This window comes from Poecile atricapillus, chromosome 5, assembly GCF_030490865.1.
Source record: "Poecile atricapillus isolate bPoeAtr1 chromosome 5, bPoeAtr1.hap1, whole genome shotgun sequence".
NCBI lineage: Eukaryota > Metazoa > Chordata > Aves > Passeriformes > Paridae > Poecile > Poecile atricapillus.
The window spans coordinates 30,654,338-30,667,314 of NC_081253.1; the positions used below are offsets into that span (position 1 = coordinate 30,654,338).

Below are 12,977 nucleotides of genomic sequence, written 5' to 3' on the forward strand. Positions count from 1 at the left end.
CTGATTTCAGTGCTAACCTGTGCTCCTGTGACTCACATCCACTTCTGATCTCAAATAACTGGCCAGGATTTGTTGATCTGAAGTTTTTAAACTTTTGTACTGTACTATTAAGAGCCACACTTCTGTAAGTGTAGAATTTTTGGAGATTGGACACTGCCAATACTAATTTACATGAAATAAGAATTTTCAAATAGAAATACAACACCACAGAAGTCTAACTATAATAACTGCATATGGCAATGCCATATTTAAATACTTACAGCTATCTGGCATTCCTTTGAAAATTAACAGCTGATGTCCTTAGTATAATAAACTTTGCCATGCTCTGTTGAAAGCAACTTCTAACCACATCTAAAAAATTCTGACATACTGGTATTTCTTAAACCTGCAGCAATAAGAGAAGGAGGAAACAAGTTGAGAACATTTCTTTAATAAATTATTTTTTAAAAAATAGTGGTAAGTTGTTTCTCTACAGCTTTTATTTCCAGTTTTCAAGTAGCATTTTTATTTAAATAAAGTCTTTAGGAGGTGAACATGTAACAATGAAAAGTCATTTTACAAAAGCTTTGCACAAAACATACTGAAATTACAGAGTAGTGATCAAAATTAAGCAAGAGAAGTATGACCCCAAACAAAATGTTCCATTTACTGAATAATTTCCATGGAGTTGTGCTTGTCAACTTCTGGAATATCTGTTAAGTGATGAAAAAAAGGACGACCATGAACACAGCCTTTATTTTCCCTTCCAAGCTGTTGCTTCATCCTGTAAATTGTGTTTTGCACATCTTCTTTTGACAAATGTAAGGGCAGCTGCCGAGCTAAACGTACTGCTTCTCCCTGTGGAAAGGAAGAACAAAACCAAAACCCCAATAGTTTTAAAGCACCACTTTTTAGCACTTTATCCTGGGGCTACCAGAAAGCAGGAATTAAGCACTCACTACTCACTACTTAAAGGTCATTCTTTTCTGCTGCTAAATATTCCAAATCTCAGAAATCTAAATATAACTTTAAAGATATCTTACTGGTCAGTTCATGACATTTCTACAATGGAGGCATGTACAATCAGCCCCCCGGTTATGTTTGCACCCTTTTAACTTGCTTTTGCAAGATGCTTTATGTTTCTTACTTCCTGTCATCACCAGCATCAGCTGTACATGTTTACCAGTTCACAAGACAAATTTCACACCACAAACTTTAGAAATATCATAAATTAATTCAGCAGTCAGTAAGTAAAGTTTGAAAAACACTATAGCAAAATTTCATAGATTCATTGTTTTTACTATGGTCTGCTGTATTCACTTAGAAGGCAGGAAGGATATTAAAGCACCCACCCTCAAAGAACTAAGGAACTTCAAAAAGAAGTTGTTTCCTCCTCCAAGATGGGCTTTCCTGCCACTGCCTTCTCTTCTGGATTTAAGTCATGTTGCCCAGACAGAAATGTATGTGGCACACAACCTCCCTTCATACTGTATAAACCTGAGCACCATTCATAATGATTTCATCTAAATTATCTCATGTTCTTTGTCTGAGATTTTCTCCCACTCCTCCAAGTGGGAAAAAGATCACTGTGGTCTGTTTTATACCCTGGAAGGCTGCTGCTTCAACCTTTACCCTATTCTTTCTTCTGCATCTATCAACTGACAGCAAAAGCTGCAGACATGCTGCCTGCTCAAACATGAAATGAATGACTGAAGTTGTGATTCTGAACATGACAGTGAATGGCACTTCCAGTGTTTACCTCCCAGAATGGTCAAAGAATTCAGTGCTTATTTCTGAGTAACAACTTTTATATCTGTCTGGGCTTTTTTATAAACCATTCCTGTCTCAATACTTAATTTACCCCTTCTTTAAGCTTTTTTCCTTAGTGCATGAGAGTGGTTCTACTGTACACAATAGAATCACTTGCTGCAAAGGCAGCTTACTACCACCAAAAGGGAAAGATTTGTGTAATAATGCTTGAAAGATAAAACACAATTGTGTAAGTATGTGCCTATGTCCCAGTTTGAAGTAACCTGATTCAGGAGGGCATGTTATAAATGCTTAAATAAGAAGAGACTTTACATATATTTTGGTAACCTTTTTGAAGAGAATTGGTATTAATGAGCATTAGTGAAACAGCTAGACAAGAAGTGATTACTATTACTGTTGGTTACTCCAGTTTTAAGTAGTATCACATCTATTAGCTTCTCTGAAATGTCATGCCGTTACTGTCTCTGGATGGAAAATTTATTTATTTGCACAAAAAGTATAAACATGAGTCACTGCCATTCTCTGGCAGTTTTGTATTCTAACATGGAGAAATGCCTTGCTAGTCTGAAAAGAGCCTTACAGAGGAAACACTTTGTGGACATCAGCTTTTGGCATGTGTTATAACACACTGAGTGACTACTTTTGGGTATGTCTGATGGAAGTATTTTGGTAAGGAATACACAACTTGGAGAGGATATGATACTCCCTTTTTCAAGAAAACAGAACAACTTCTGTTTAGAATACAATGAAATTAATTAAAACACAAAGCTGAAGAAAGATTTTCAAGCCGTTTCAGGAATTATTACAAGTTTAGCTGGCTAGTACTAAAAGAAAGCTTCTGTCTCACCTCCAAGTAATTTATCACTTTGAGAGGCCTACATTCGTATACTTCCTTTGCATTTCTGTTAACAATTGCATTCAGAATTTCTTTCAAATCAGAAATTCCATAATATGGCAGACAATTTGCCATCCCTTCTATTTCCAGATGACTTTCTGCAGCCGTAACACCTGAAAATACAAAAACAAAACAGTAATTCATGCACTGCTTTAGTTTCTATTCTATAGCAATTCACAGAAAATTAAAATGATGCAAAGTCATTTAGTGCTTTAGTCCAATACAATTAGGAAACTATTTTGTTCCTCCCTTGGAATGAAAAGCATTTATTTGCACAATGTTTCATTATGATGATGTGTGTTTATTCACATCACAAATGTCTCAGCTTACATTAATCCAAATCCTAGCTGGCACTGTTTAATGCTTAAAACATTTGCAGCATTCCCAGTCTTGAGTGCAGCTCAATTTTATGTATGTTTAATTAAAGCTTCTGTGCCTTTAATTAAACATACATAAAATTAAAGTTGAAGCTAGCAATAAAACACAGTTTCATTTGAAAAAAATTAAAACTGTGTTGGCACTATTTCCTACATAACTGGTTTAAACATCTGTAGAGTTCAAATGTTATCATAACAAATCCATATTCTACTGAAATAAAAAGCAGTTTTTTCTCCTACCACATCTGAGGAAAAACTCAAACCCATAAAACTAGAGGCTCTGTGACTGACTTCATATTATCATTCATATGTTATCACTGCTGGAGCAGGTAACACTCTTGAGTAGGAATGATGAATAAAAAATTAAACAGCCTAACAGAGTACCTATTCAAGCATTGAGGTCAATAGTATTTTCCTTCTTATTTACATTACAGGGAAAAAAATTGATTGAAGCTTTTCCTGTACAGCAATTTTTTTTCCACTCCCAGTTAGAAGCAAGTTGTCTGGTGGTCAAGCTCACACATTCTCATTCAGTCCTTCAGACTACCCTCTCATTCATGTTGGGTGCACAGAAACCTCAGCTCAACCTGCACAGCTACCTTCCCTCTTCTTCCACTACAAGTCTAATAAGTACAAACTTTGACACAGACAGCATAGAAAAATTAAATTACTAATGAAAATAAATCCACTCTTGTGTAATGGCTCCAGGTAGGATAAATTACCTTCAGCTCAAGTCACAAATGGTTTTTGTAAAGTCAAAAGACTTGGAGACAAATAGATAGCTTCAAGGTGGATTAGACTAAGAAACTGTCACAAGGGACAATTCCTGTTCCTAATCTAAACAACAATATGAAATATTTCAGAAGTGACAGAAAATATATATGCAACATGAGTCAACAAAAACATACTTTCATTAGCTGGCAGAATGAAGCTGAGTTATCCATGTCCAGGCACTGTTTATTTGACAGTCATTAAACAAGAGCAGAGATGAACAGGATAACTGCGCAGGTTGAAACTTTTCCTAAATACGGGTGTGTCACTGGGTAAATAATGCTCTTGGGCCTTTTTAAGTTTCATGGCATGAGATACTTTGACCAGTGGGAATTCAATATAAGAAACAACCCCTCATCCCCCACCCCCCAAAAATCACATAACCTTCCAGCAATGTATTAAACATCTGAAACTTTATTTCATTTTTCACCCAGCTTTGTCTTCCTTCTCTTTTTCAAGCTGCCTTCCCCTAATCGCGGCCAGCAAGCAGAGACATATCTTTAGATAATACTGTAAACCTGTGTTAGGATTCAGCTTAAAGCAAAATGTTAAATTATATGAAAGTTTGCCAGATATAAAGGTGAGAAAAGATTATGTACTATGCTAATATTTCCCCATGTGAAAGCCTGTCAGTAAGGGACAGGAGGAAAAGATAAAGTCTCTTTTTAAAATCTCCTTCAGGTCTTTTCTCTTAATTTTTGTCCTATTTTAGATTTAATTACAGATTACATTTGAGGAACTATTCCAGACCATTTGATTATGCTGCTTTCTCTCTAAAATTAGAACTCAGTTTATTTGAAAACCTTTCAATAATTACCCCTCTATTTGCCACCAAAGACAGGACACAATTTTTTTTAAGTTTCAAGTATTTAGACATTATGTTTAAAAACTTGTATTTCCTGTTCTTCCTTTTAGAATTTTATGAACAAGTGAGGTTCTGAATTTGCAAAACATTTTCTCATATACTCTTCAGCTTCACCACTAGCCATTGTTCCATCTGCAAATTTTGACAGCCAGATTTGACTTCACCATTTTTCTCTTTCATCTGAAAGTCAAAGCAGGCTTGAAAGAGTTTAATGTAAGAACAAACAATACAAACCCTGGCTAAGGGGGGTTTATTTCTCCAGTATTTCTGTTTGTGGACATTATCCTTTTCTTTTAACATTCTTTAAACTGCAATGCAGTCCATTTGCATGCTGATTAACAAGTATTTATCTGCAAGTCTCTGCAGGAACTCTGGTATTGGCAACACTTGATGATATAAGCAGATGTCCAGGCCTCAGTGTACTTGTAAATTTTTGACAAAATATATATTAAGATTTTTGAGTATTCAAACAGCAGACCTCAAACAGTTGCCATGGTAGCTTCTCTGAAATACTTTGCAACTTCCAAGGGAAGTATTTCCATGAACAAATAAACTAGCTTTCAAATGAGTAAAAATGTGGATTTCTCATTGTTACAAATTTCCTCTTTCTCCTTCCAAACAAAGCACTTACAATCATCTTTGGATAATTCCTTCTTGATGGCCAGGAAAATCTGTTCCCTTCCAGCTGCCACCTAGATTAGGTGACACCATAACACTGTCTATCTCCCAGACTATGGTAAAAATCAAACTGAAATAAAATTGCAGCATGGTTTTCCACTGGTGGGTTACAAGAGCTAAGGCACTTTATATCACCAAGAACAATGGGTTATTTACCTACTGCTGATCTTTGAGGCCTTATAAGCACCTTCTTTGTACATACTCATGTTGACTACATGAGGCAGACAATTCTACCCTAAAAGGCTGCCTTGGAGCATGGCCTAAGACCCATTGACACAATACCAGCTAAGGTGTGCTCCTTGGTGTCAGTTCCTCTCCAGCCAAGAATTCCATCTCCCTCTAGGCCTTTCCCAAAGGCAAACAGACAGATGTGCAGTGAAGGCACATATAATAAACACATCTTAAGAAGAATTGGACAGAAAGTAATCCATCTTACTTCTTGAAATGTTCCCTGCACGTAGGGGTCACTGTGAGCAAACAAATGCCTGGCAGGTCCCAGAACACTGAGTATTAAGTAATTTGCTTTATTAAGTAAAAGCAAACAGACTGCTCTCCCAAAGGTAGCATCACTTGAAGCCTCAGTAAGGCCAGAACATGAGGGGGTGGGAGGGCAGTGGAAGACAGACTGGAGCTCAGCGTCACAGCTTTGCAAATTACAACAACTGGCACATTCCACAAAGAAACCATTGATTTTGCCTAACTGACACACTGACAGCAAGAAGTGTTTTCTTGGCTATTTCACAACATGTTTTTCACTGTGAGCTATCCAGAGAAAAATCTAGTTGAAAACTCCTTAGACTGATGAGCAGTTAATATTAAGGGAATCAGGAAGACAATACAAAGATCTTAGCCTACCAAAAACATGAAGCAGAGGGGGCACTTCCAAAGTGTAGGATGCTTGGAACAACTTTGGTTGCAGTCATAGAGAGTCTCTGAAGAGAGTAAAAGTAGATTACCTTTCTGGCTTCTAGCAAGAGCACATTCAAAAGGCAGACTTATCTTCAAACGAAACAATTTACAAGTAAGACCTCCAACTCCCACACTCTTGCAAAACTTAACATCCAAAGGTAGATTTGTGAAAATAGAGATGTTTAAACAGTTTTCCCGCCAAAATGGCCGAAGAACAAAACTCCATGTGGAACTGAATTCTTGTCAGGAAGAAAACAGCTAATTAGACCTTTCAAAAATCTACTAAGAGTAGAGTATCCAGTGCCAAATGGTGCCATGGGGTTCAGAGGAAGGCCTGTGAGAAAGACTCCTGGTAAATTAAGAGAGTAAATAAAGCTTAGAACCACCCCACTAATTAGAAGGTATTGGTCATTAAAGAACAGAGTTGTATTTCTATGAATTCCAAGCACTGCAAGGGAATAAGATTCAATTTCTGAGTATTAATCCCAAGATTAATGCAAGATTAATGAATGCCTCATTTTTTACCCTATGAATGACACTGCCCCTAGCATGTCATCCAAATAAGGAAAAATTAATACTTCGTGGATGGGTTGTTTTTCAAGTAAGAAACCACAAGAATGAAAATCTTCATAAAAAGCCCCTCTGTGCCACAAGTTGACAGAAGCTAAGATTCTGAACTGTGAGGAAGCATTTGAAAAAAAGATAAGTTGAGATGCAAGCCTAATGCAACAGAGGAATTACTGGTCACATTCCAAATCAAGGCAGCTGCTATGGGGTTTTTTTAATAAATAAGCAGTCAGTTCTGTAAAACACCCCACTCCATAAGAAAATAAGGAATAAACCTATGGTCCTATATTTAAACTTAAATTATTACAGTCATCTAGGAAACTGTCCTAGTGGGGTGCACAATACTGAGGTCCGATGTTCTAAACTAGTATCGGTATAATGAGTAGACTTAATATATGGTAATGAGCAGCAATACTCAGGGTCCTTCTCTTCTTCTTTGGTAGAAGAATATCTGTAGAGACTTAAACAAATAATCAATGCAACCTACTAGACTGACTGACCTCTTCAGAGACCGCTATGGGTCAAGGAAAGCCTCTCCTATGACTAAAACTGCTGAATGTTGAATTGGAGCAGCTAAATTTCCTTTGCCCATGTTTTGGGAGGTACCTTAGAGCTAGTGATGGCATCACAGACTTATTTGCATGGATCAACAGAAAGGCTTGTTATTTTGCAAGAAGAAATTACCAGAAATATCACTTCTTTGCAGGAATAAATTACCAGAAATGCACGTTGAAATTAAATCTTAAGAAATCAATCAACCAATCAATCAATCTGCTTGTGATGTAAGAGGATCTCTCCATTAGAAAAACTTTCTATTACAGAAAATAAAGCTCTTCACTCAGGATGAAAAAGGGAGCCATGCATACTAACAAGTGCTAATAAGTGTCTGTTAATGAGAAATCAATCAGCAGTCAGAAAGGAGTTATCTATTATGACCATATTAGGGCTGAAGTCCCAGAGGAAAACACAGACTTCTGAATGTGCTGCAGTGGACCCTGACAGAGAGAAAGAGTTGATAGTTCAGTTTAGTTAAAAACAGCAAATATTAGGACTGATCTAATTAATCCAAAAAGTCAGAAAAAAAATAGTTACAAAGGTGGCGTGCACAGAGAATGGGGTTGTGGTGTGCTCCCATGGATGCTGCTAAGGAGAAACTCTACAATTACCATGGGTTGATGGCACATTTCCACTCTAGGACCACTCCACAGCAAGCTGTGACTTTACCATCCACCATGCAAAGTAGGAACCTCTGGCCCCAAAAATTAATGATATATCCTGAAGAAACAAAACTTTTCTGAAGAAAATTCTAGTTCAAAAACATCAGAATGCCTCTCTTTCAGGATGTGTTTGAATTTCAAAAATCCCACAAAAAAGAGACACTGAATATAGACAGTGAAAAAAAGTAATGGTTCTATAAGGACTGTGAAAGATGTTTTATGAAACAAACTTTCTAAAGTCAAACAAACTGGTTTTCTCAGATCTGAGAAATCCTACAGAATACTCAGGTCTAAGTGGGACAAATCACTCCAGGTATGCAGGTTCCTTTCTGTAAAGATTATACAAGAACCTATGAATTAAATAACCTTAAACTTCATAGTGAAATTCCACAGAAGGACACATTAAGAATGTTAAAAAATAATACCCATGTCTAAAAAATCAACTCTAATAAGTATTTGTAGAAGATTTCAGGGACAAGTTTAAGAAACAGAGGAGAAAAATTGATTAAGTCATAAGTAGAAATCCTTGGGTCAACTGGAAAAAAGCTGGGAGAAATTCCATTTGCTTGCTGGTATTTCTACCTTCATCTGCAGAGGTATGCTCTTTTAATAAAAGAGGTTGTAACTGCTGTAATGTCATCAGCAGAAGCTTATAAACATGACTGACAAGACTCAGATGTTATTAAATTTTCACTCAAGTAGTTAAAATAGAAGAGTGGGACAAAGAACTGAATTAGATTCCCATTCTTTACCAGGCTATTCCTATGGTTCATCAACCTCCACAGTGCATACAAAGCACTTTCACTAACTGTAAATTAAAGGTGAACAGTTTCCTTGAGATTTCATTTCCTTGAATTTACATCTGAGGAACATAGGATGAGAAGACTACTTCCCAGTTACTGTGTCAAGTCTTTTGCTATTATAGTGTTACAATGCTGCTCTTAAACTAAACAAGCCATCTTAAAAGTAGTTTCCAATTTGGTTTTGGCCAAGACAGCCAATTTTGTTCAGAGTAGCTAGTATGGGGCTGTTTTGGATTTGTGCAGGAAATAATATTGGTAATACAGGGAAGTTTTTGTTGCAGCTGAGCAGGGCTAACACAGCATCAAGGTCCTTTCTGCTCCACACCCCACCCCACCAGTGAGGAGGCTGGGGGTGCACAAGGAGTTGGGAGGGGACACAGCTGGGCAGCTGACCCCAGCTGACCAAAGGGACATTCCAGACCATGTGGCATCAAGCTCAGCACACAGAGCTGGGGGAAGGAGGAGGAAGCGGGGTGCTGTGATGATGTTTGTCCTCCCAAATCACCATTACATGGGATGGAGCCCAGCTTTTCTGGAGAGAGCTGAACACCTGCCTGCCCATGGGAAACAGTGAATTTTCCCTTTTTTGTTTCATTTCTGTATACAACTTCTGCTTCACCTGTTAAACTGTCTTTATCTCTCAGCCCAGAAATTTTCTCACTTTTACCCTTTCAATTCTATCCCTCATCCTGCTGAGTCAGGAGTGAATGAGTGGCTGTGCAGGACTGAGCTGCTGGCTGGGGTTAAACCTGACTCATCTGCAGTACTATGAGACTGGTCAGCAAACTCTGTTGCTGAAATAAACTAGAAATTAGACTCTTCACTCAGGATGAAAAATGAATTGTCTTAAAATTTTCACATTCAATTTACTCACATCAAGTTTACATTTAACTAGATTTTGAACAAACTTAGAATTTCAGCAGGTAAAAAAAAAAGTTGGCGAGCAAAACTGTTAAGCCACAATTCCTCTCTCCCATATTTGCCTAGGGACATATCATAGACCTCCTCAGCTTTTGATCTGCTTGTCTGAATAAAAAATGTAAGAGCTGCCTCTTACAATATATGCATTATTTCCCCAATTATTCACTCCATGATTATTATCATGATTAATACCAACACCTCTTCTACTAAGGTGTTGATATTTATGTAAAGATTTAGTCTGTCAGAAAGAAGTTTCCTTGTTTTTGCTGTGCATGATTTACTAAGGAAAACAGCTTTGGCTCTGTTCTTCACAAGAGCCAGCCTCTGAGTGAAGGAGTTGGTCTACATCCCTTTTTTGTACCTACCCTTAAAAGATCCCATATGTTACAGTACATCTGTCATCACTGTACATATGTGGGGATCTGTAACACATGAAGCTATAGCATTTCTAACAGCTCTTATGGCCAATCTTTTCCCTGAGCTGTCAGCTAGGTGCTACCCCCAAAGACGCTTGCTTTTCTTAGAATTCTGCTACAGAATTCATGATCTGCAGAACCAATAGTGGGTCACCTCTGTGTTTCCAACACATCCCTGGAAATTGTTTTTCAGAAAGATGTAAAAATATTTGAGCTTTCTTGATAAAGGAGAAGAATCTTACATGAAATGCATTTATTCTGTGATCAACAGACATTATACTGAAATACTGGAAAGCATATTCCTTCAAAATTTCCTTCATTTCCTGAGAAAAGGTGTGGCAATCCTCTGACTATCTCCTTGCTGGCCCCTTTGGGCTCTGGGTTACAATTTTAATAGAAAAGAATGACATTAGCCAGGACTCAGCTCCTTACTGGACCTCCTTAACTGCTCAGCAGTACAGGAGTAATCAGCTAAAGCACATACTTGCAGAAGGTGCCTGGGCTAAGGAATTCTTACCAGTTTAATCTAAATTACGCCAGAACGGCAATTAAGGATATGGGCATTGAGCATTTTGAGAAAAGAAGAAAGAAGTGAGGAAAACATGGATTTCAGAGCATTCTTTGAAATACTATTAAAGTTTTCTGTTCAGTCATCAGTTTCCATTACTCAATGTTCTGTGTGAAAGATTACATTCTTTGCCAAGAAATAAAATCTCAATGTTAAGGAAAGCAGAATGCTAGTGCTTTAAAAGACAAAATAACATGATGCACGTTAACTATAATTTAAGTAATTAAACCATAAGAAACATACTCCAATGTAACTAATAGATTTTAAAACCATCATACCTTCTGTCACTTTTATCTGGAATCCATTTGCCACAAGCCTTGGATCTGACAAATAACCTGATCCATGGAAACTCTGATTCTTCTGCATTTTATAAAGAGCAGCCATATACTGAGATCCACCAATAAGACTGGAAAAAAAAATCCTCAAAGTGTTAAAAAACCAATATCCCTTATGTGAAAATGACCAGTATGCAAAAACCACAGAAAAAGGTAGCAAGTGATAAGGAGTGATCAAGATTTTTAAAAGCATTTTGGAAAAGCAATTTGTTTAAAGAAACAAAATGAAAACTATTCACTTATCTTAGTGAGGGACTGAGCTTAGGCATACAGTAATAATAATTCTATCAGCCATTCCCTAATTCTTGGGGGAAAGTCAGCTACAGTGAAATTGTGAAAATGTGGAGCATTTAATTTTCTTCTGGGGGAGGAAATTTGTATTTAGTGCACTACCAATTAAACTGGTCAAAAATCATAGTTATTTCAATTAGAATAAGACCAAGCGTGCTCATCACTTCAAGAATAAAAAGAATAAAAACCAAAAATCTGTTTTAATAGCTAAGTAGTGCACAAATGAGCATAGCATTAGCAAACAGGGCCTTGCCAGAGTTCAGAGTTTATTTGATAAATAATTATCAAATGATGTTTTAAGTAACATACACATTTTTGCTCAATAGTACTATACCTGTCTGTTAACACAATTGGATTATCCAGTTTCTGTGCTGGAAGCTTATGGTTCACCAATAATCTCTTACATAGCAGGGCCTCTTCCAATCTATATGGATTCAGCAACTTCACATTTTTTTCAGTAGCAAATATCCAGACATCAGGAAAACTCTGACGACGGATCAGGAAAAGCTGGTGTTCATCTGAAACATTTCTCTCTTGTCTCTGAAGGTGACGTCTACACAAACTCAGAGAAAAAGGCACTGTCACAATTTTCACAGGCTGTTCCATTTTCCCCTTCTTTTCAATCTGGTCATGAAATATCTTGTCAAGCTTCTGCTGGTCAGATGCAGCATTCTTTAGCTTGGATTTGTGTTTTTCTGTCTCCTTTGCTGGTCGGTGAATTGGCTGTGCATTGGCTTTCTTGACCTCTCTGTTGTACCGTTCCTGGTCCTTAGTGGCTTTCATTTCATAACTTAGAGGAGAAAACAAACCAGCAGCATCAGCAGACAAAAATCTCCAAATCCCAGCCACTAACACACTAAAGCAGAAGGAAAGGTAACCATTTCAACAGCCAAGAACCACATCCATGGTCCATTCAGGTACCCACATCAATATGCTGCCCACTGGAGATGGTCATTGTGCCTCTATTATATCACACCTTGAACAAAAGCTGGAGATTTTCCTTCATCATGACAGCCAGCAAAACCTCAATTACTGTAAGGGGGAGGAACTATTACTGTAAGGAATAGAGTGCATCATAGAAAGACCTACAGCAAGATTCTTTTCACCTCAGTCTGTTGTTTAATTTGCAAACAAATACAGAGTTTTGGAACGAGTTTTTTGTCACAGGCACATCGAGCTCAATTCACAAAGTAATTTAAACTTCTAGAGCTCTACAGCCTTCTAGGGGGGGCCATGGGGGTGGAAGGACTTTGGAGCTTGGTTAATTTCCTAAGCACCAGGCCTTACTTAATAAAAGCGTATTTGACTTCAAAGGGCCTAAAATTAGCCATATAAAGTGTTAAGAACACAGAATATGTATGATTAGCACAGAATTCTGTAAGTAATAATCAATCTTACAGATTTTTCAAACACAGTCAATAAAAAACTACTCCTAAATGCTGTCTAAATGGTTAAAACATTACTAAACCTCTACAACATGAATGGATTCTTAATGAGTTTATAAATGTCAGGGAGATAACTAAACTTTTATAGGTCCCAAGTTTATGCTTGTCTACTGCATATGAATTTTTCTTTTCTGAAAGCAAAGGGTATGATTTGCTGAACTCCCTATTTT

At 37.2% G+C, this 12,977-nt stretch overlaps 1 protein-coding gene across 2 annotated transcripts in view; it reads right to left on the reverse strand.

Moving 5' to 3' along the window:
- Nucleotides 1-414: 414 nt before the first annotated feature.
- The window catches only part of PMS1 (PMS1 homolog 1, mismatch repair system component), a 43,759-nt gene continuing 31,196 nt past the window's right edge, over nucleotides 415-12,977 (reverse strand). For both annotated transcript variants that reach the window (XM_058839665.1, XM_058839664.1), the window contains exons 10-13: nucleotides 11,697-12,152; nucleotides 11,015-11,142; nucleotides 2,597-2,757; nucleotides 415-837 (exon numbers count right to left, since the gene is read on the reverse strand). In XM_058839665.1, coding sequence (XP_058695648.1) covers nucleotides 646-837; nucleotides 2,597-2,757; nucleotides 11,015-11,142; nucleotides 11,697-12,152 — 937 coding nt within the window. In that variant the 3' untranslated portion in view covers nucleotides 415-645. The remainder of the gene's footprint in view (nucleotides 838-2,596; nucleotides 2,758-11,014; nucleotides 11,143-11,696; nucleotides 12,153-12,977) is intronic.